Source organism: Diadema antillarum, unplaced genomic scaffold (assembly GCF_040938485.1).
Source record: "Diadema antillarum isolate AM-2024a unplaced genomic scaffold, OU_Dant_1.0 seq00002274_RagTag, whole genome shotgun sequence".
In the NCBI taxonomy this organism is placed as follows: Eukaryota; Metazoa; Echinodermata; class Echinoidea; order Diadematoida; family Diadematidae; genus Diadema; species Diadema antillarum.
In genome coordinates, this window is record NW_027272900.1 from 207,259 (window position 1) to 230,583 (window position 23,325).

The 23,325-nt window shown below is 38.9% G+C and overlaps 2 protein-coding genes across 2 annotated transcripts in view; one reads left to right on the forward strand and one right to left on the reverse strand.

The window, feature by feature from the left end:
* LOC139714440 (F-box only protein 32-like) overlaps positions 1–11,550 on the reverse strand; it is a 28,428-nt gene extending 16,878 nt beyond the window's left edge. The window contains exon 1 of the mRNA XM_071626146.1: positions 11,282–11,550. Within this exon, the coding sequence (XP_071482247.1) occupies positions 11,282–11,409 (128 nt within the window). The 5' untranslated portion in view covers positions 11,410–11,550. The remainder of the gene's footprint in view (positions 1–11,281) is intronic.
* A 483-nt stretch (positions 11,551–12,033) lies between these two features.
* LOC139714442 (uncharacterized) overlaps positions 12,034–23,325 on the forward strand; it is a 29,859-nt gene continuing 18,567 nt past the window's right edge. Inside the window, exon 1 of the mRNA XM_071626148.1 lies at positions 12,034–12,140. The gene's annotated coding sequence lies outside the window, so the exon portion shown is untranslated. The remainder of the gene's footprint in view (positions 12,141–23,325) is intronic.

Here is a 23,325-nt window from a genome sequence, read left to right on the forward strand (position 1 = left end):
GATACTATGGATTTGGCCTCGTTGCACCGCTGCGTCCGCTGCATCCGCGTCCGCCACAGAGATTTTCTTGTGAGAGCGCTCTACTGGCTGCAGTTCTTCGTAGATCATCTTCAAATTTGGCATGAAGGTGTATTATGGTACAACGAAGATGTCTGTTGTTTCTGGTGATGGCGCCCTCGCTTGTTCTGTCTTTATACATGAAAATAAGGTCAATTTAACAGGGTCTGCTTGTGTGTGCAACGTACGCTGGCCTTGTTTCTTGACCGATTTTTTTTTCAAATTTGGTAGGCATATGTATTAATGTATCATAGTCAAATCTATACACCTACGTGTATACCTATTGATAATGCTGCCCTCACTGTTCCACCTTTTACAGGGTCAAAGGTCACCCTGATCATGTCAAAATTTGCAAATGTACTTATATGCAATAACTTGATTGTTACTCAACGGATTTTATTCAGACTTGCTAAGGAGGTGTATGGGTGGTCATTCTACATGAAGGACACAACAGTTTGTGGTGATGGCGCCCTCAGTGTTCCGACTTGGATGCCATGTCACATTTCTTGTGTGTGCTCTATCAGCCACATTTCTTATTAGATTTTCTTCAAATTTGGCAAAAAGGTGCATCATAGTGAAATCAAGGTGCCTATTGTTTTTGGTGGTGGTGCCCTCGCTTGTTCCGTCTTTATACATGAAAAGGTAAATTCAACAGGGTCTGCTTGTGTGTGTGATGCTGGCCTTGTTTCTCGACCGATTTTTTTCAAATTTGGTATGTAAAGGTATCATAGTCAAATCTATACACCTATACCTACAGTGTATTGATAATGCTGCCCTCACTGTTCTAGCTTTTACAGGTTCAAAGGTCACCCTGACCATGTCAAAATTTGCAAAAATGCTTAAATATTTATGCAATGACTTGATCGTTACTCACTGGATTTTACTCAGACTTGCTATTTTAAAGGAGGTGCGGGTGGTCAATCTACATTGTACATGAAGGACACATAAAAGTTTGTGGTGACAGCGCCTTCAGTGTTCCGACTTGGAGGCCATGTCACATATCTTGTATATGCTCTATTCGTAAGCTATTTAGAAGCGACATTTCTTGTCAGATTTTATTCAGGCTTGCTATGGAGGTTTTGTAGGGGGTTATTCTAGGTACCGGTAACAAAAGTTTTCATTGACAGCGTCCTCATTGTTCCAACTTTTAAGGATATGTCATATTTCTTGTATGTGCTGTATGGTACTACATGTAACCTCAATTCTTATGGGATTTAATTATTCAGACTTGCTAAGGATCGGTAAACGAATGATCATTGTACATGTACATGTAGGACACAACAGCTTGTGGTGATGGTGCCCTCAGTGCTCCAACTTAGATGCCAGTCACATTTCTTGTGCATGCTCTATCAGCCACATTTCTTGTTGAATTTTGTTCAAACTTGCTATTGAGGTTTATGGGGAGTTATTCTAGGTAACAAAAATGTTCATTGCCAGTGCTCTCATTGTTCAAACTTTTATAGGATGACATGTTATATTCCTTGTATGTGCTATATACCAGCCTCATTTCTCGTCAGATTTTATTGTATCCTGCGACAGTTGCCATATTATACAACATTCTGGCCTAAAGTAATCCAGATGGGGAATGGGAGATTGGTTCAGGGGATACAATGTATGTGAAGAGTTGTTCGCAAAAACCGATAAGTCCATATTTACCAAATGGAGATATTTGCGATTAAAGGTCAAGAAAAATAAAGAGAATAATAAGGAAATTTTTGCTTCTTTTGACCGTAACTTCAAAAATGTACCTTTATATGTAAGGACCAATATATCATTTTAAGGGTATAATTTGTACTTTATAACAGAAACCGTACTTCAAAATCTTAAAAAATGGACTTATCGGTTTTTGCGAACAAACTCTTCAAGTGCTCGAACGGGTCTCCTGTGCGAGCGCTCTATAGTAATCAAATTTCTTAATTTCTTTAAAAAACTAAGCTTGCAAAGGCTTGCGACAAGCTTAGCAGCAAGCATTCCGCGAACTGGTGGCATAGCACACAAGGTTGCAAACTCCCTGCAAGCTTGCAGGTCAGCTAGCCCTGCAAGGTTGCCAGAAGTCAATACACAAGGCTGCAAATTTGCAGGTCAGCTACCAGTAGCCCTGCAAGGTTGCGGCAAGCTAATATGCAAGGTTTCAAACTTTGTGCCAGCTTGCAGGTCAGCTAGCCCTGGAAGGTTGCAGCAAGCTAGCATGTTAGGTTGCGGCTGCTCATTTGAATATTTGGAACCCTGCAAGCTTGCCGCAAGCTTACCACAGACTGGCCCGCAAGCTTGCAGCGAGATAGCCAGCAAGCTTGCGGCAAGCTAAAAACTTTGTGCAAGCTTGCAGGTATGTGAGCTAGCCCTGCAAGGTTGCAGCAAGCTAGTATGCAAATTTGCAGCAGCTCATTTAAATATTTGGAACCCTGCAAGCTTGCTGCAAGCTTGCCACAGGCTGGCCCGCAAGCTTGCAGTGAGCTGGCCGGCAAGCTTGCGGCAAGCTAAAAACTTTGTGCAAGCTTGCAGGTATGTGAGCTAGCCCTGCAAGGTTGCAGCAAGCTAGTATGCAAATGTTCGGCAGCTCATTTAAATATTTGGAACCCTGCAAGCTTGCTGCAAGCTTGCCGCAAGCTTGCCGCAAGCTTGCCGCAAGCTTGCCAAGATCTGGCCCGCAAGCTTGTGGCAAGCTAATCCGCAAGCTTGCGGCAAGCTTGCAAGGCATGCTTTACAGATTTGTATAAGGGTAGTACTCATATTCTTGCAACACACAAAACAACTCATATGAAAGAAAAACGGCTTGCTCCATGTCCATATTTGGGCATGCTGAGTATACTCAGTTTGGAAGAATTACAGCGCATGGCAGAGTGAATATTGATCCTCGCATTGTGCAATGTAAACAAGGTCTGCTTGTCTTCTATTCAGACTGCATACATGCTGGCCAATTAAATATGTCGGGTAGATCTGTAGAACATCTATCCCATCTTTATACATTGCGTGTATGTTTTCGACAAAGTGATCAAGAATATATCTAAATGGACAATGTGATGAAAAAAAGTATAAGGTATTTAATAGAGCAAGGTTTGTTGATAAGTTGATGTGCATGTTGTGTAGCTGTCCTTATTTGAAAAGCCAGCAGGTTGAGACTATCAGTTAGATCTAAAGATAGACAGTGATGTCAACCATGATCCCACAGGATTGATACCCTGGAACCAAGCTGTATCGCTGTATCTGACTGTCTGCATATACTTTCCAACTCTACTCTTCTCTTTGGTGGTAGACTACTGCTTTTGAGAGATTTCACTCGCCTACCAATTTTAAAAGAAATCTACTATTCTTTTGCTTATCTGTCACTCAAACAAATGATAGAGCAAATTAAGATGAAAATACTACATTCAATCAGTTCACTTCTTAAAATGGAAAAGCTCCCTTGGGTGGGAGGGGATGTGTGATAGGTCTAAATTATAGGCCTATATATCTCTTCCCATACCCTCCCCCTTCTGTCCGGGGTCATCCCACAAGACCAACACCCATGAGTCCTACAGCCCACGAGTTCCACACTAGGCAAATAAAGCCCATGAGACCGACACTAGGTAAAAACAGCCCACGAGTTCGACAGATACAGCACAAGGTTTAATGTGTCGGTCTTGTGGGCCTGTTTTCTTAGTGTCAAACTCATGAGCTATTATGACTCATGGGCTGTATCAACTCATAGGCTGTATGACTCATGGGTTTTGGTCTCATGACATGCACCCTTCTGTCTCGACTGAAAGATCAGTCTGTATCTGTCCGTCGGGGAATGTTCCGCGGAGACTGCGTCTGGCTTCACGGATCCCCTCCGTATACGGAGGACAGCGTTAATGGCAAAAAATAAAAGACTCCTCCGGACAGACGGATCTTTCTGTCTACCTTCTGTCCATCTCCATGGACTTATAGTACGTACTGCACATCAGTGAAGATGCACATAAATTTATGCAAAAAAAAAGAAGAAGAAGAAGAGGTGAACAAATACCACAAACTATAAGCCATTTACATTGTTCTTGAGTATTCATTTTTCTTAACCCTAACCAGGCCGCGCTTTTTTGGGTGTTCTGTGGCCGGGGAGGGGTTGATTCAACCCCCCCTCCCCCGAGATCTCGGCCATCGATCGCGCAATCGCCATGAAATTTGGCACATGCATTACCTGTGGCGCATTCTACCAAGCTATACAAAAAGAAATGAAAATTTTCGTCATAATAATTAATTATGCTAATACAGTACTCTCCGCATAATCGGGTAGGCTCGAGCAGAGCGTTTCTTACCCGATTAAGCGGAGTACCCGATTAACAGAAGAACATGTCTCGCTCACAACTGACACACACAATAAGTACATGTATTTTACACTGCACCAAACACCTACACTGTATGCTTAACACGCGTGCTTGCACGGCACATTATACATACCTTACTTTCTCAGTCACGAACACTAATTTACACTCTTTTTATGGACAGATAAATCGTCAGAAAACTTTGTCGTTTGACTCTTCGCTAACATGCAGGCGTTTTCCGAAATGAACACATCTCTTTGCGTATACACTAGTCACGTAGAACGTCGGGTTACTTTTCAAGAAGTGACCGGGGAAAAGCAAAATTATGGAGCTGGTCCATGGCCTAATTTACGTTGCAGGCTTCTCGTATTGTGAATGTTGCTGCGGAGCAAGGGATGAGCGCAAGTGTGTTCAATTCCTGTCTGTTTATGTAGTTGTGAGTGCCAGCTACATGTGTAATGTTCGTTTAGGTGTGACAAGTCGCTATATGCTGGTACATGTGTTTTCATGTTTAATCACTCGCAAATTGATCGGTCTTCTCTGCAAATTGAGCAGAGAATGCGATTAGCCGCGGAAAATTTGACATTCCTAATTTCCTAAAGTGTTATTTCTGAGATAAAATGTGGGTAGAAATTAGATTAGAAGACAATTATACCCGTTTATGCGGAGAGGCAACCCGATTATCAGGTAGTTTTAATGTGCATTGGAACTGATTTTGAATTTACTACCCAATTAAACGGAGTACCCGTTTAAGCGATACCCGATTACGCGGAGAGTACTGTATATGCATAAAATCATACATTTTGCTCTAAATCAGAAATTAAAGCCCCTAGAATCCTAATTTTTGGTGAAAACATTATTTGTAGCATTCCTAACAATGTACTTGAAAAAAAAAATGGTATCAAAATCAATTTCTTATGTATTTTATTGTTTTATGAATTTCTTATGCATTTCCTTGTTTTTTCGACCTTTTGTTTTATCATTTTTTTTTCTGCAAGATTTATGACAGAACCTATTTCAAGCATAATTATGCTAAAATTAATTAGTTTCAGCCTATGAAAGTGAAAATAATCATATCTTTATGAATACGAAAAGAAAACTCCATTTGCATAGACTTTATACACAAAATCACGTTTTTGAGCCATTTTCGGTCAGACAGGCATGTATAAAACGTCATGCAGCGTCGTAACGGTATGCGGGATTTTTGTGAAAATGGTGTCAAAAGATGCACAAGACCTGAAAGTACAAAGTCAGCGAAAGGCGCAGTCAAAAAATTTCGCGCGGCGGAGTAGTCGCAAAAAATGTCAATTATTATGACGAAAATTCCCCCCCACCCTTTTTAGGGTTAAGTTTTGATGTAAAATGTTCCTTAATTAAGTCAAGTCAGCCCCAAAAAAGGTTTGCACCATATTGTTGTATTTGCAAAAAACTCCACAACCGCCATCTCCACTGTGAAGACACAAACATAGAAAGAGATGTAACAAAAGCTGTAGCAGTAATCGCATTCTAGCCTTTTGATGAGACCCTCTTGCTGTATGGTATGCCTATGGGCGAGGGAAGTGTGCCCAGCTGAGTGCCATACCCCTTTACCGTGGTACTCAATCACCATCATACAGTGAGAGGGCCTTGTCAAAAGGCTACTACTGTAAAAGTGGATATTTTCGCGTTACTAATTTTTCGCGCTTGGCCGGGTTGGAAGAGTTTTGCGTGTTTTTAATTCCGCGGAATCAAGACATCACGCACAGGCACATATGGCAAGCCAAAAATATTCGCGTGCTTTTATTTTTGCGCTAGTTTCTGGTTGCGCGAAATGCGCGAAAATTTGAACACCGCGAAAATTTCCATTGTTACAGTAGTATGTGCATTTGAGATTGTTTCGCTTACCTCATGTGAATGCTGGCAATGGCAATATCCTCTGCGTGTGTGTGTGTGTGTGTGTTAGAGTGTGTGTGTGCATGTAAGCAGGGAGGTGTCCCACCTCCCTGATGTAAGGGTGTGTTTTGTGCGTGCACTCAGCTCTGTTTTGAGTTCTTCCACTGTTGTGCTTTCTCCATGTGATCCTCTGCAAAGTGAGAGCAGGGAGGTGGGACCTGGTAAGAGTGTGCAGAAAAGTAGAACAGTTGTCACACACACAGGTGTACAATGTGTATGTGGATACTCAGTGTGTGTGTGTGTGTGTGTGTGTGTGTAACAGCCACACATGTTCTGATTGCAATGATTTTTTGGGATACCATAATGCATTTTTGTTTTCATTTGAGATTATTTTTGTTCCAAAATTACAACAAAAAATCACCAAATATCTTTTTAATTGGTGATCAGGCTAAAGTCAAGAAAGGCCATCAGCTCCAATTCGTGAAAGTTTCATGCTGCGAATGCTTTACATCTTATGGAAATTGAAAATGTGTAAGAATAAAAATCCTTATGTTTAGAACATGAAGACTTCCCTAAAAGGATTCACCTAGTATGGTATTTTGGCACCACTTACTATTATACTAAATGCCAGAACCCCCTCTGGCTGTGAAGTTTGTGGGACTGAAATCATGATGTTATTTTGGAGATGCACTGGGCAGCTCCAGAGAACTGATACATTCATTCTGCATATATAGTGCAGGAAGATGGTGTTGCAAGCAAAAATTTTGGAAATTAAAAAGAGTATCTTCTGCATAATATCCTTCTTTACCATACTTTGCAGAGCATGATTGTGTTACATTCAATTGTACATATTTTTCTTTGGAAATATCTTTAGAAAAGGAAAATGGGGAAGCAGTTTTACATATGATTTCAGGGAAAAGTCAAAATTGTGTGTGTGTGTGTGTGTGTGTGTGTGTGTGTATGTGTTGTGTGTGCATGTGTGTGTGTAATATCAAAACGATGTGATATTTTGCTTTTGACACCTACCTAGGAAACAATAGAGAACATTCATACTGTACAACTTATTCAATCGATTCAAATGAAATGTTGATACTCTAAGGATTATTGCAGATAGCAAATGTTTTGCTCTACCAATGTACCTTTGTGTAGTGCTCTGCTACCAGGCAATAATTAAGGCATGATCCCAGTACAATGATTACATTGTAGAGGTTCTGTCAAAAAGGCAGTTATGATACCTATAATATATCTAGAAATCATATTAAAAAATATGATGTGCAGAGCTTAATATCCTTTATGACTTCACTGGGATTCCACACATACAGGATGATTGCAGTGATATGCACCACAATTATGGCTCACAGCCAGCTGTTAGTCGTAATACAAACTCTATCCATACTGTGAACATGCAGTGCTTATGTCCACAAAGCATTTGGCTGTACAGGCAGAGCAGAGAGTGTGCCTACATGTCAAGGTGATCATATCCTGTCATGAAGGCTCAGTGGCCTCTTTGACTACGAAGGAGTCAGTTTCAAGTTTCAGGCAACAGTAACGGCTTTGGACATTACATTTTTAACTTATTGTATCACTTTCCAATGCTGATTAATAGCCTCATATTGTCTTGTAGCAATAAAAAAATAATAATCAACTTTCAAAGTTAAAACACACTTCACAGTTGTGAGGGATATTTCTCAGACCAGCTGTTTGTCAAATATGTTTTGTATATCAAGCATTACTACTACACATGAAGAACAATAGCAATTAGGCTACACTAATGATGAGTCATATGTCATAGCAGCTGGCTGGACCAAGGACACATTACAATGTTTGTCATATTGAAATGTTTGCAGCCTGTGACTTTGTGTATTGTCCCTTGATACATAATGTACAACCATTGAAGGGATGTGGGAAAGACAAGGCTTCCCACACTGATCCACATTAATCAACTAAATTTTCCCCTGATCAGCAAATCTGCTCAAGTTCACGCAGTAAACACATTTTTCCTTGTCTTTAGATGTTAAGAATTTACGTCTACCGTATAATATCAGTGCTACACAATGACCATGCTGTAAACACTTGGATACATTTCCACAGAAATAGCCATGAATTTAAACTGTGATATTTCTCTCTATGTCAAGAAGACCACATAAAGACACTGAATAAAGCTGCTGTTGTTAATACAATGGACATGAGGGTGAATTTTTCAGAGCTTATGACTGAAGGCAGCCTGGGAAGAAAAGAATGAAAGCAATGGAAACAATGGGACAGCCACAAAGCAAAGTCAAAACGTATTGTTAGTAAATGCAAAGGTAAAGCTACATGGGAAGACCATGAATGTGTGTGTTTGTATGCAGAACTACATTTTTGAAGAAGAAAGTGCACACCATGGATTGTACCCGGTACTCCATTTTTTTACCTCAAATATTGCAAATGTAGTGGTATGCAAAGAGTGGAGTGTATATCGAAAATACTAAATACCAATACATGGCATATCACTAGGTGTAAAATCAATTCTAATTTCCCTCTGTTATCTTTTCTATGAAAAAATAGACTCACTCTCTTATAAAGGATATCAAAGCAGAATTGCGAATAGGAATGTTTCAGCTGTCCTAGGATGATTGACACCACTTATTTTCATTTACTCACTATGATGAAATGTATGTTATCAAACTACATGTCCAGTGTACATGTACATCTCACTTCCAGTGCATTTGTACTCTCAAATGACCTGAAATACATCAGTCAGTTTATGTTAGGCAGACTGAATTCATATACAAGATAACAGTTTCCTATCATAAGCAGGTCAATTCCTCCAAACACTGAACAAATCTGTTGAGTGACTCCACTTTGAAAATGTTGTACAATAATAATATTGAAGCAACTGGATATTACCCAATTTCTGTAAATCTCTAGAACCAATGCAAACATACTGGATAGAAATCATATTCAGAATACAGTGGGGATATGTGTCACCTAATTATGCAAACACAGAAAAATAAAAATAGAATGAATAAAGCACATCCATAATACCCCTTCCCACCACACACACACACACACACACACACAACTTGGTACTTGTATGGTTAAATTGCTAATGGTACATCATGTATACTATTGGTACTATCTTACTGATACCATGTTGATAAGGTGCTTTTTATATACAAAGCGTATAACCTACTATATCAAGCTTGGTAACAAATGTTATCACTTCAAGAAAGTATTTTAAATGTTGATCTGGTATGGTATTTAATGTCAGGATATCAGTCTCACACAAGAAAACATTTCCCCTTTATTATTAAAGGCACACAGTTACAAAATATTGGCAATCAAATCTTAAGACAGTTTTCATCTAAATACCCACCTACAAGTATATGTTTAGTTTTAAACAAATGGAACTTGAACTAAATTGAAACGAAATGAATTAAAATGAATTGAATTGAAATTTCATTTGTTTCATAACTGTTGACAAAGAATAATGCTTCGTTTATATCAAATCTCAAGAATATCCCTAATATTATTGAAACCACAGTGAAATAGATCTCACTGGACGATGCAAGTAATCTCCCTGCTATTCATAGACCCACATTCACAGATGTGACTCAGCATTTGTATCATGACAAGTTCTGGCTTAATGGATCATTTTTCTTCAATGATGGTAATAAACAAAATAGTTCAATGTTACTTCAACACATGTACAATGAGATTTTTCAAGGTGGAGAAAATTATTACATATAAAGTATGAAATATGATGATCGAGTTTGTGATTTGTGGAAAGAGCAATAACTGGTGATGTCATCTGTTATGTTCACAGAAAGTCATTCTTTTAATTTTTTTTTTAGTTTAAATGTATAACATAAAAATATACAGTTGTAAGTATCAGTCGGTATCAATGCATTCCACCTTTCAGGCTGTGTGAAGAGCAGGTATCACATCGTGTATCATATTACTGAAAAAAAAAAATGACAGACAAATTTGTCTGTTTGGAGGAGTTCTATTGATACATTTTTGGACTTAAATGGTTCTCTTCTGACTCCTGAGAGATTCCATGAAGCATGTGAAGCCAGATGAAGTCTCCACAGAACACAACCACCACAATCCGGACTGTATAAATGATCTTTTGGTCTAACTGAAATATCACTTCTTTCCAACAATGCATTATTTGCTTGCTTAGTGTATAAGAATGTAATACTGAATTATATGATGATGATGATGATGATGATGATGCGATGATGATGATGATGATGAAACTCACTCTACTACAGTCACTATTTTGGGTTGAATTTTCCCAGCGAACATATCATGTTGTTGTGATTGTCATGACCTTGCCTGCAACTTGAATTGGCAATGCTCTTAAAGGGAACCAACACCCAAAGAGAAATGTGAATTGAGTGAAAGCAGCAACATTTATAGTAGAACACATTAGTGAAAGTTTGAGGAAAATCGGACAATTGATGCAAAAGTTACGAATTTTTAAAGTTTGGTGTTGTAATGACTGGATAAGGAGACTATTTACTATTATAGTTCACGACGTCATGTGTGGACGATAACATAAAGAATATATGAAGGGAATTCCACAAAAATTAATTTTTCATAAAAATTACACATTCCATCAACTTGATATTGACATATGTTAAGGGTAGCAATTATTCCCCCTGCTTTCTGAAAGCGGTTAGTCAAGTGCTCTTTCATAATGCTAGAAAAGTCAATTTTTGTGGAATTTTCTTTATATTTTATTCATATTGTTGTCCACACATACATCATGTGATTCATAACCTCTAGTAGTCTCCTCATCCATTGGTTCCAACACCGAAACTTTAAAAATTCATAACTTTTGCATGGATTGTCCGATTTTCTTCAAACTTTCACTGATGTGTTCTACTAATGTTGCTGCTTTCACTCAATCCACATTGCTCTTTGGGTTTGGGTTCCCTTTAACTGCTGTCTAGTGAGTAGTGTACATTGCACATACACATGAAATTCAAATCAAGATTCCAAACATCTACTGACAGAAAGCACTCTTCGAGAACAAGACCAGCTTACACCATTATGACCAATGACCATGGGTGTAAACTTACCGATCCTGTGCAATCTTCTTGATGTGACGATTCAGGTTTTCTCGAAGAATCACAATTCTTTCCCATCCACTCGTGTTCTTCACCCACTCATTGCCCGGGGCTCTCCAGTCTCTCCCCAAAAACGGCATATTCGCAAAAATACAGCATTCAGTTAGTGAGCGCTTTACAGAGCAGAGCTCCCTCAGCTAGGTTTGCGTTGAAGAAAGGCAAACAGTAATGTGCTTTGCGAAAAGAGTAGGGATACGACGAGTACCGAGTCGTGGTTAAGATCGAAAGATGCTTGCGCAGTTTCCGAGAACTCTGTTTTTGTTTTGAAACGGCGAAGGTATCATCATAATTTAATTCATGCTGCAGTCGTGGGGCATCCCGCCGAGTGGAGAAAACACATGGATGCTTTGTTGTCATCACGTGGTGCAGCCGCAATGATTTATCAATAGGTAAGTTTACTACAAATTGAATCTTTCAGCTCAAGTCTATGTCCCGTAATTTTCACCCTACAAATTACCATTAGTAATAAAATAAATATAGCAAATAAAAACTGTCCATAACAATTTACTAAGTATCCAAAATTTTTAAATACGTCTAAAGTGAAACGTTTGTCTCCCCAATTACTATTGGACTCACCCAAAATTTAGCCATAGAAGCTTCTGTTGTTCAACGCAAGTTCAACGCAGCGGCTGGTGATGATTTATTTAGGGATGACAAACCATGACGTATTTTACGCATGCGCATTAAAGTAACCATAACAAACATGGCGTGTATATTTCACAACCTGCCTGAGCTGTGTCATTGGCGACACGTTGTGATTTTTCTCCTTCTTGTTTAGTAACTTGCAAGTACTCAAGATCAGGATTGAAAGGTAACTTCACTGTTAACTCTATTGTTTCTCCTATCGCCTATTACGTTAACTTGAGTATTTCATGTCGAACGAGTCCAATTTTCCCACTAAAAAGTTACACGGTTGACGACTACTCTGGATCCTATTGCTATGGAAGATCGGTCTGTGACTACTGCATGTCCCGTGTGTGTCCGTATGTCTGTGCGTGCCGTGAGTAATGAGTGAAAGCAGCAGTTATAAAAAGTAGGCCTATAAAACATAAAGTATTAAAGTCATGAAGTAGGTAGGGGGTTAGCTGTACTGTAGTGTAAGGTGCCTATCTTGCTTGTCGTCGCGTCGCGTCGGGGATTAAAGTGAAAACATGGTTTTGGTAAGGGTTTGAGAACCCGTCTGGCACCGTTACAGCGCCGTTTCTTGCTTGCAATAGCTATATCGAAAGACTAAAGTCTAACGTTAAAGAGTCTAGGCCTACCAAGAAACTTACCTGACTGACGCGATTTGCCGGGATGATGAGTTGTTTTGTAGTAGGGTCTAAAATTACCTTCTATTTTGAGATTAAAAATATAGGGTCTAACTAAGCCGGTATTCGGTAAGCGGTAGGCCCTCTAGGGCCTAGCCCTATATCAGTCTGGGAAACCCGCTCATGAGGACCGCTCCCGCGTACGAGGACTGCCCCGCCTCATGAGGACCGCCCCCACGCCTCATGAGGACCGCCCCATGCCTCATGAGGCCACCTAGCGGCCTGATCTGACAAGTCGGATCAGGCCGCTAGGTGCGGCAGTCTTGCATTGTGCGAACACTCTGGCGCCCGTGTTTTGATGGGCTCTCTGCATCGGTTGATTAAAACTCGATTTTTGCAAAAAAAAAACAGATAGGATTTTTTCTTCTTTTCATCATGGATAGTGGACATGAGTGTGTAACAAAAAATCACCGTGCAAAGTTGCGACAATTTATACGTCAGATGTGAGATGAATAGAAGTGAATAGGGGGCCTCATGAGGCGTTCCCCCCCCCCCCCCCCCCCCCCCCCCGGGCCTCATGAGGCGTGGGGGCGGTCCTCATGAGGCAGGGCAGTCCTCGTACGCAGGAGCGGTCCTCATGAGCGGGTTTCCCGGACTGATATATGGCATAGGGCCTACCAACTTTTATTCCAGAGGGATCCAGACTTACCAAACTCGCTCTCAGGGAAAACTCGGCCCTATTTCAGACAATTTACACGCAGTTCGTGAGCACCATACTGAAAAGACAATCAAAGACGCTTGATAAACAACAACTTCAAAGATAAAAGCGCGTCTCAGGTGATGTGTGTGTACGCTTGAGGACCGCGCGCTGTCCATTTGTTTTGTACAGCCTTTACAGGATTAGCGCGCACTTTCCTGTCTTTTCAGTTAAGCGTCTTTGGGTATCAACTCGGACCGTACGTAACTATGGTGACTAGCCAGAACGCGAAGCGCTACAGACCGCTCCGTGGTAGATCCAATTACTGGATGCTTTTATTCGTGACTTTGAATTCCATACTCAGATGAAATTTCGGATAAAAATAACATCACTTATTCACAGACTCCTGCCTGGAAATTACAAATTCAGCCAACTTATGTCAATTGTTTACTCCAGTTTTTAGAAAATATGCTTCAAACATACCCCTCTAAAAAAGTTGTCTTTTTGGGCGGTGCAAAATCGCATTGTATTACCGGACACGATTTTCACAATGAAATAATCGACATCTTTCGCACCTAGTCCTTGCACCAGAATCACAATTCATCCCACAAATCACCGTACACATTCTCACTGAGCGGATGACAAAGTAAAAACCGGCAAATGAGGCTCAAAATAATGTCTTATTTTATGGTAAAATGTCTGTATTGAACATTTCGAACATTTCACGCAATAAAACCTTGTGAGAAATCGACAACTGGTTAGACTCTACTTGCGAACTAGTTTACGTGCTTTGTCTATGGGAGCTGCACGCATGGGTGACGAGTTGCGGGCCCCTTAGCGCACAACTATTCCGCATCGTTCATGTTTGAGGCGATACAAAATGTAGCTACAAATTTCCGATATCGATCAGTGAACTTTTGGATCTATTGGAATCTTCAGCATTTTTCCTGTATGTGAGTGGGATTTCATAGAATTTCAGTCGTGAAATGTGATTCAAATAGCATAAATAAATAACTATGACGAGGTGCGGGTCACTCAACTATAAATTTGAGGTAAAATGTGAATTTCTTTGTGTTTTTACATTTTTATGCCGCGTTTTTTCTATTTCGGTCCACTCAAAGTTCTGTAAGGCTAATCTACGAAGTCTCGCGCATACAGAATGTCATTAGTACGCAGAAATGTGCGTGTCCGGTAATACCATGGTGTCCGGTGACACCATGCTTGCCTACAACACTGTAGAAAGTACAATCCAGAGGGACAACTCGTCCCGCCGTCAAAGTGAGGCCGAGTTGTCCCCTAGTCCGAGTTTAGCCTGACCATGATCGGGTAAGTTCTAAGACTGCGACTCCGGCGAACCTTTTTGGTTATCATTTCATATTTTCGTCGTTACCCATCGAATATCTTGTTATTGCAGCATTATTCCACACATTTCTTAGTCATATGTGCACATTTGGGAGTGAAATTTGACTACTTTTGCAGGCGTACCAGAACTATGTTTTGGCTTTAATTCGGCGGAGCGGAGACTACTAGTACACCCTACTACAGTACTAACTTAATTGTACGAACACTACTTAACTACTTTCTAGACCCCTATTATGTGTGGCTTCACGGAATGGAATCCCCTCCTAATCTGTAATGGTATTTACTAGATGTGTTATTAGCTAGTATAGTAGGCCGTGGGCCGAGCGACAAAAAAGAGAAAAAACACACTTTTTTCGGGGGGGGGGGGGGCACTTTCAAGTGATTTAAATCTAAAATTTACTGATATTATTGGGCGCTAGTGCCGTGTACTTTCGCATCTGTTTGTCAAATGATCTCCAAACATGCACAAACTCACTCTAAAAGTCCAACAGGTTGGAATATTTGCATCTGAGTGAGATTCAAGGCCATAAAAGGAATTTTCAGTTGACCGTTTTGACACTTGTACACTTGTCGGATTATGACGGTCGCAGCTATATAGCTAGTTTGTTTCGCTCTGAATAATTGCGTTGCACAGAGCAGACAGGGCGCTAGGGCAGCACGGTGTAGCCTACACACATTCATGGCAGCGTGCACCGCGATTGATCTAAATGTAGCTGTCTCATAGCGATCAGAGCAAGTTCTTGTATGGTATCTTGGAAAAGATAATACATGTAGGATACTTTTTCTGCCTTTCTCTCAGCTTGCACCGAGTTGCGGGAGCGATGGATTGATTGGGGATGTTGGTGTTGTGTGTGTGTGTGTGTGCAGGCGCATGCGTGCGTATCTGTGAGGGTGTGTGTGTTGTATGTATGTGATTGAAAGATGATTGTAAAAAAATGGGGTTATAAGACAGAGATATAAGAGATATAGATTGAAAACAGAAAAGCAATAATAGGTAGAATAATAGAATGAAAGATGAATCAAAACTGGATGAAAGCAAAAGTTTTTTTTTTCTATTTTCCTTAGGATGAAAGCAAAAGATGAATAGGAAGGAAAGAAAGAATTATACAGGTTGAAAAGGAAATAGAGAAAAGGGTTTGTTTAAAAGACACATTAAAAAGAAAGATATTGGAGAGGATAGAAAGGAAAGACCCTTGTAGTTGGAGGGAGAAAACAACCCATGAAGGAAACAAAGAACAATTAGGCAGAAAGCAACAGTTAAATAGAAAATTGAGAAATTTAAACAAGAGGAAAACCACAAAGAAATAATTGATAGGAAGGAAAGGGAAATTTAGCTAGAGCATAGCTTCAACCTGAAAATGAAAGACAAAAAAATAGAAAAGAAAGAGAAAGATATAAGTGGCAGCACACACTTGCGCACACGCTCAACCACTTTGAAGCTACAAGTACTAATGCAAGGAAAGGAGAGAAAAACAATTGTTGCTTTTCAACGACACCATAGAAAAAGCCGCTGAGTGGCTACATTCAGACCAAATGATTGACCTTTAGTGTGGCGCTGAACGTATTCGTACTGTGCATGTGCACAGAGCAGCATTTCAAGCGATCAAGATTTTCCAATGATTTTCCGACACTTGTCTGTACTAACAGCATTAAAACTTAACATCTGTTCAACTTTTGAGACCCAGATGCATGGATTTTAGATTATGAATAACAAAGGTGAGTTTGTGCATGTTTGGAGATTATTTGACAAACAGATGCGAAAGTACACTGGCGCCCCGATATTGTTTTCTTCTTCCTCTTCTTCCTGTTCAGTACAGTCCACCTTTGGTGTATTGTCATACTGTTGGCAGGCATGGTGTGGACATGTTTATGTACAGTGCAGGTTAAAATAACTATATTTTCTACAGTGCAGCTAAAAACACCCCATTCCCTTATATAGCGGAGTTGAATATCCTGCACCACTTGCTTAAATTGAGCTAAAGAGGTACAGTTGAAGGTATCCTGGGGCAGAGCATTCCACAGTCTGATTGTGTCTGGGAAGAATGATGTCCTTTTTAGCCAACAGTTCGTGCATATGGAATAGAGAGCTTGTGAGAATGTCCGCGGAGTGATGTTGATGAAGAAGGGCGTATGTCAGTGAGTGAGTACTGTAAAAGTGGTTTCTTTCGCAGTGGTTTCTTTCGCGGTGGTTTTATTTTTGCGCTTTGAGGTTGAACCGCGAATTTAACATCACGCGAAAATGTTAGGAACTCGTCGCTTCTTACAACGCTATCATTACCGACCGCGAATTTAAACACATGCAAAAAAGTCGGCACCGATGGAAACTGCGAAAGTTTCTGTACGCGAAAGAAACCACTTTTACAGTATATGATGCGGTACCGCATTACTACACTGTACTTTGAATTGAGCCCTGCGCTCTTGAAGTGTAGGCCAATGTAACTGGTGAAGCATGGCTGCAACACTGCTTGTTCGTCTGTAGTCATTGCAGATGAAATGAGCATAGCGATGTTGCACCCTCTCGAGCTTGTGTAATATTGTCTAGAGTGAAAGGGTCCCAAACGGTGCATGCATATTCCATTACCGGTATATTTTGTATGGCAATCATGGTAGGGCCCAAGATATCCATATCATTCTGGGCAGAGCTATCAAGTCTCAAGCATTCTGCATGAGAATCGCGCATTTAGGGTCCGTCTCATGATCTCAAGCATGGCACTCATTTTTCTCATGCATCGGGAGCACAGCTCAAGTGATAGGTGCAATTGAAGGTATATTTCCCTTTTGTCTTTCAAACTAAGTAAAAATAGTCACTTAAGTATGCACCAGATCGCACCATTAAGAGCTAAAAATTGTAAAAGCTCCCTACCGCGGGGGTGGGGGGGGGACACCCCCTCCCACACCCTTCCCCCACACCCTCCCCCCGCTCGGTTGCTTCGCTCCCTCACTCGCGCACATGCACCGGCCAAAACATGTTGAGTCATGAAAATCTCATGCATAAACATTTTTAAAACTTGGCATCTCTGTCTTGGAAACCCGCTCATTGTTATAGCCTAGGCCAGGGGGGTTCCTGTGGCCGGTCCCGGCTCATAAGGATCCTTCCTCCTCGTGCCTCATGGGCATGGCTGGGGTGCTCATTGACATCAGTACGTGGTAGGGAGTTCGACGGATTGCCATTTCGCGCATTCATATCTGCTAACGCGTGAAAACCAGGTAATGATAATCTGTTGTAACATCCATATTTCTTCATCTTTTACCTTCTTAATTCTACTTCTTCTACTTCTACTTCTATGGTGCTTCTCATCAAAGCCTGTTGAGCAACTGGATGAGGGTTCCCTAAATTCATCCTCAGGCAGCCAAGGCAAGGAGTTGAAATTTTCAAATATTATATAAGTTTTTACGAAATTACAATGTAGTTCGCAAAAGCTGAAAAAAGAAACTTTGAAAATACTTGATGTTGGCGATTTGTGCGATGTCTCCGTTGCGTGGAGGTCACCATTTTGGGAAATGTTCTGCTAGACCTGTGAACTTTGGTGTCATACCATGTTCTGTAGGGATACCCTTCAAACGTGTTACGAAATGCATCGTGTACTTGAGACATTGCACTTTTGAATGATACCACTCACAGCATAAATTGTCTTCATTTTCACCATGAAAATCAAAAGATTGTTTTGATGAGACTTTTGCACCCATTTTACACCCAAAATTCTGTTGGAAATCATCCAAAATCTATATCTAGAAAGTGGAAAAAGATATGGAAAAGTACATTGTAGTAGCCGAGGTTATGATAGTCTGAAGTTTTCTGAGCATGAAGCACCATGTTGCTGTTCGTGTAGTATTTGTGCTAAGCTGCGATTTTGCGATGAAAAACAAATTGTCCACTTGCCAATTTTGATATTTTTGTCCATCTTGGGATATACCGCACTGGCATGCAGCATGCGGTCCAAACACAAAGTGTTTGGGCCACTGCTACCGTATCCCTGGGCGCTGTAACCAGGAACGTGTCGGTGTGGTTAGGGCTGCCATGCGGTTATACTTGATTTATATCATCAAAATGATGGGCAGATTTTGATTTGTCTTCATTAATGAGTTTGTATTTGGAGTAGGTTTTGAAATGGATTGCATATGGCCTTTTTTACGATCAGTGGTGTAACTTTTGTACTCAGAGGGTCAAAATTTCAAACAAAATATTTTTTCATTATTCTGTTTGATTCCTGTTGGCAAGTATTCAAATTTTTGAAAAAATAACATTTCAGACCTTAAAGCTGAAGAGTTATTGGTGTAATTTAAGGAAAACCCTGGCACCTGAAGTAAATTTAAGCAAAATTTTGTTTTCATGAATTGCACCATAATGACAAAACTCTGTAGTCAAACTTCACCATGCAAAGTTTATATGGTTAACAACTATATAGTTTGTGAATCAAAACTATTTGGGGGTTGAATATAAAGTGAATTAAAAAAAAATACATGAGATTTATAAATTTTTGGTAAAAATACCAATTGACATGCAATTTTTAAGATTTTAACTATTTATTGGAGGGCAAGCCAGGTCAAACTCTATACTATAACAAGTCTTTAAGAAGGGCTACACTGTATAATATTGTAATCAAGATCAATTCTCCTGCTTTAGTTAAGTAAACATATAGATGCTTTCATCTTAGAAGCTTGATTTCCAATTTAAGCAATTTAGTTCTGAAGATTTACCAATCACAGCTTTCCATGTAGGTTGCTTTTTCTTGTGTTTCGGAGGTGACATTGTTTGTTAACACCATATTGTTATGTGATAGTGAAAGGCAAGACTTCAGTTCCTTTTCACTATCTATTAACATTTTCAAATACATTTAATATCTACAAAATCATCACAACAGAAGTGACTTTTGTATCTAGCTCACCAGAATTCCCTTGATACCAAAGTGATACATGTGGCAGTTCATGCATGCCCTAGTCCACAATCTTAAAAAAAAAATCATAAAATAATCAAACTCCACAAAAAGGCCACATGCCTATAGCTGGTGCACAACTTGTTCTTGAATTCTTAGTTGTTGTTTTTCCATGTACAACGTGGTAATCATAAACAAAATTATGTGATTTTTTTTTTTAAGGTATGACAATAATTGTTACATTTTCCAAGTTGAACCAACTGTTTATGACATTGTATTTTTTTAAGATTATTGAAGTTATTTGACAACTAAAGTGAACAGAGGAACAAGTCCCCAGGACTGGAAAGGGAAAGATCCAAAAACAAGATTTGTAGTTCTATCTCAATATAATTTTGATGACGTGTTTACCTTGTTTTGTTATTATGTTTTATCTTAGAATTTGGCTTTAAGTACTGGAATTTCAAGGAAAAGAAAATGGTTTCTTAAAGGACAAGTCCACCTTCATATACATGTGGATTGAGTGAATGCAACAACATTAGTAGAACACATCATTGAAAGTTTGGGAAATTGGACAATCCATTCAAAAGTTATGTTTTTTTTTTAAGTATCTATGCAATCACTGCTGGATGAGACGACTACGACAGTGTATGATGTCACATGCATACAACGATATAAAGAAAATATAAGTGAATTTCACAAAACTTTACTTTTTGAAAAAAGTGCACATTTCTTCAACTTACTACTGAGGTATGTTAGGGCAATATTATTCACCCTGCCTTCCAAAAGAGAGAAGTCAAGCGTTCTTTTGTTATGCAAGAAAAGTGAAAATATGTTGAATTTTCTTGATACTTTCTCTATATCCTTGTACACGTGTGACATCACAAACTATAGAAGTCTTCTCATTCAGCTTTGACTGAGCAGAAACTTCAAAAATTCATAACTCTGGAACGGATTGCCTTATTTTCCTCAAACTCTCACTGATGTGTTTTACTAATATTGCTGTATTTACTCAACCCTCGTGTCTATTGAGGTGAACTTGTCCTTTTTCGGTCCATTATGGGGTTATTTGAGACCAGTTTGTGTCTGGGACCTTCTGTGAAGTTGATGGGTAAAATTACTGAACAAAAAAATTTTCCCCATAAGTTCACACAAAAGCATTATGCTGCTCTCTTCAGCTGGGAAACACAAACTGTTGTCTTAACCAAACTGTAAAAACTTGCTAAAGATTAGTATGAATTACAATCTAAAACAAAATATAAGCTGGTATCCACTATCATGAAAGAGAATAACTAAACAAAATAACAAGTAAGAACTGAAAGAAAGAGCTTATATTTGAAAATTAAAGCCATGAGGAAAGACATGAATGTTCACAATATATTAGTTACAAAATGTACATTGTAACACCTGAGAAGTTGGGTTGTCTCTGTGTTGTGTCACCTCCAAAACAATAAAATGATTTTTTCTTATCTTATACTTTTTACTCTCAAAAGTGACTAATATATATGATTTGCTGGTAATTTTCAAGCAATTCAGAAAGATACATAAAATATATTTTAGTAATGTCAACAGTTTAAATGAATCTGGTATATAGAAAATTTATCCCAGATGAACCAAACACCTTTCACCAGTATTATAACATTTGTATGGTGGCTATCAAGAATGATGAAAAATTAATGAACATCTTTGAATTAATCTATTTATAATACTATGTGCAAACAAAAACATAATACAAGTCAAATAAGAATTTTTGCTTTTGGCATTCATAACCTATATCCCCACCTAAAATTTACAATGGTACCCTCCGCAACAATAACCAGGGTGGTCCATGAGGGGTTTTAGCATGTCGCTGCAACATGCTAAAATTCTTGTGCAACATCCTAAAAAGCTAGCAACGTGCTATGCAACATCCTCAAGAATATGCAACAAGCTCAAAGTAAAAGTATTCAAAAATGTGCAAAACATGTGCATAACATAAGAAACATCAAACTACCAGGTACTTTAGATATTTGTGTGCAAAACATGAGAGAGAACATTGAATGTAAGCAGCACAAAGAGAGATAAGCAGCAAAATATTGCGTACTATGTACTCATCGTGTGCGCTCCGCGCATATTCAATTTCTGCAATATTTTTCAGATTCTGAGCTTGCAACATGCTAAAATTTCAAGTTGTGGACTACCCTGAATAACTTTAAAGATAGTGAATCAATAAATACAATTTGAGGGATTGAAACTATAACTCATTGCCCACACCTTACAGAAAACCCCATTCAATTTGCTTCAGAGGTCAAAGAGAAATGAGGATTTTTGTAGAGCATGTCAGGAATCCCTTCCCTCCAAGTTCTGTATATTGTGTTTACACATTAATATGCAGTTCCAAGAGCATCCAAGTGCTAAACTTGGAAGAATCAGATTCCTGACATCCTTCATAACAATCCACATTTCTTTGAGACCACTTAACCAAATTGACTGGGGCTTCCTGCAAAATAGAGCTAAGATATTATAATTTAAGACCCCAAAGTAGATTTTAGCTGATTTAATCATATTGGGTGCTGTCAATGCAAGAGTCTAATTGTTTTTTTTTTTTTTGTTTTTTTTTTTTTTTGGGGGGGACATACTATATGAATACTTGAACACAATGTTTACATTGAATGTCTCCTCCGAAACAAAGTTATTCTTCCCTGGTGTTGTGGAATAAAATGTTCTGAGAGCAAAGAAACATTACTAAAATGATCTTACACCCTCATTTCAATTTAAAGTAGAAAATGGAATGCCAATTTTCTTCAGGTTACAATATCTAGCTTATGTCTGTCATATTCTTACTGTAAATGAATATTTCAACACAATGTTAACATTAAATGTCACCTCCGAAACGAAGTGATTCTTCCCTGGTGTTGTGGAATAAAATGTTCTGAGAGCAAAGAAACATTACTAAAATGATCTCACACCCTCATCCCAATTTAAGGTAGAAAATGGAATGCCATGTTTCTTCAGATTACAATATTTAGCTTACAACCTTCGTCCAAATGGAAGTCAAACTACCGGTGCCCATGCTAATTAATGAAGTGTAAAAAAACACTTGTTCTGTGTGGTTTATCTGCTTGAAACAGGAGTTAATTTCTTGTTCTTGAGTTATAATTCTTAAAAACATTGATAAAAAGAAGAAGTTTTGTGTTATTGTCACTTATTCTAAAAAAAACTGAGTGTTAATATTAATGTCACCTCCGAAACATTCTATTATGTTAACTGTCACCTCCGAAACATCCATGTGTGCAAAATCCAAGATTTAAAGAAATGATTGGAATTTCATTTAACCTACATAGGAAGGTACTGTATATACAACAGATGGGTGTATTTTGTGCATTCTCTTTGTTAAAAAAGTGAAAAAATTTAAATTTGCCGTAAAACGTACAGTATAGTAACAAAAATAAGAGTGAGAGTGTGTTAGTTGATTTCTCCACTTTGAGACTTATGTTACTAAAATAAATGAAACCATTGGTGTACATGATATGGTTTCTCTTCAATAGAAATGAACAAAAACTCTTGTTAACAGTGTTTTGTCACCTCCGAAACAGTAATTCTTAGTTTTTATGAGATCTTTTATTAATCTCTAGAAAATTCTCACTTCCTGTTGCCATATTACTATTTCCATCCAAAAGAGATTCCTGTCAATTGGACAGAATCAAACAAAATTGCTTTGTCTTCGAGAAATTATCAAATATAATACGCTTGTTGTTTCGGAGGTGACGATTGTTTCGGAGGTGACGAGTGTTAACGGAAAATTGTAAATTGCTCCGAAATGAAAACAACAGGCTA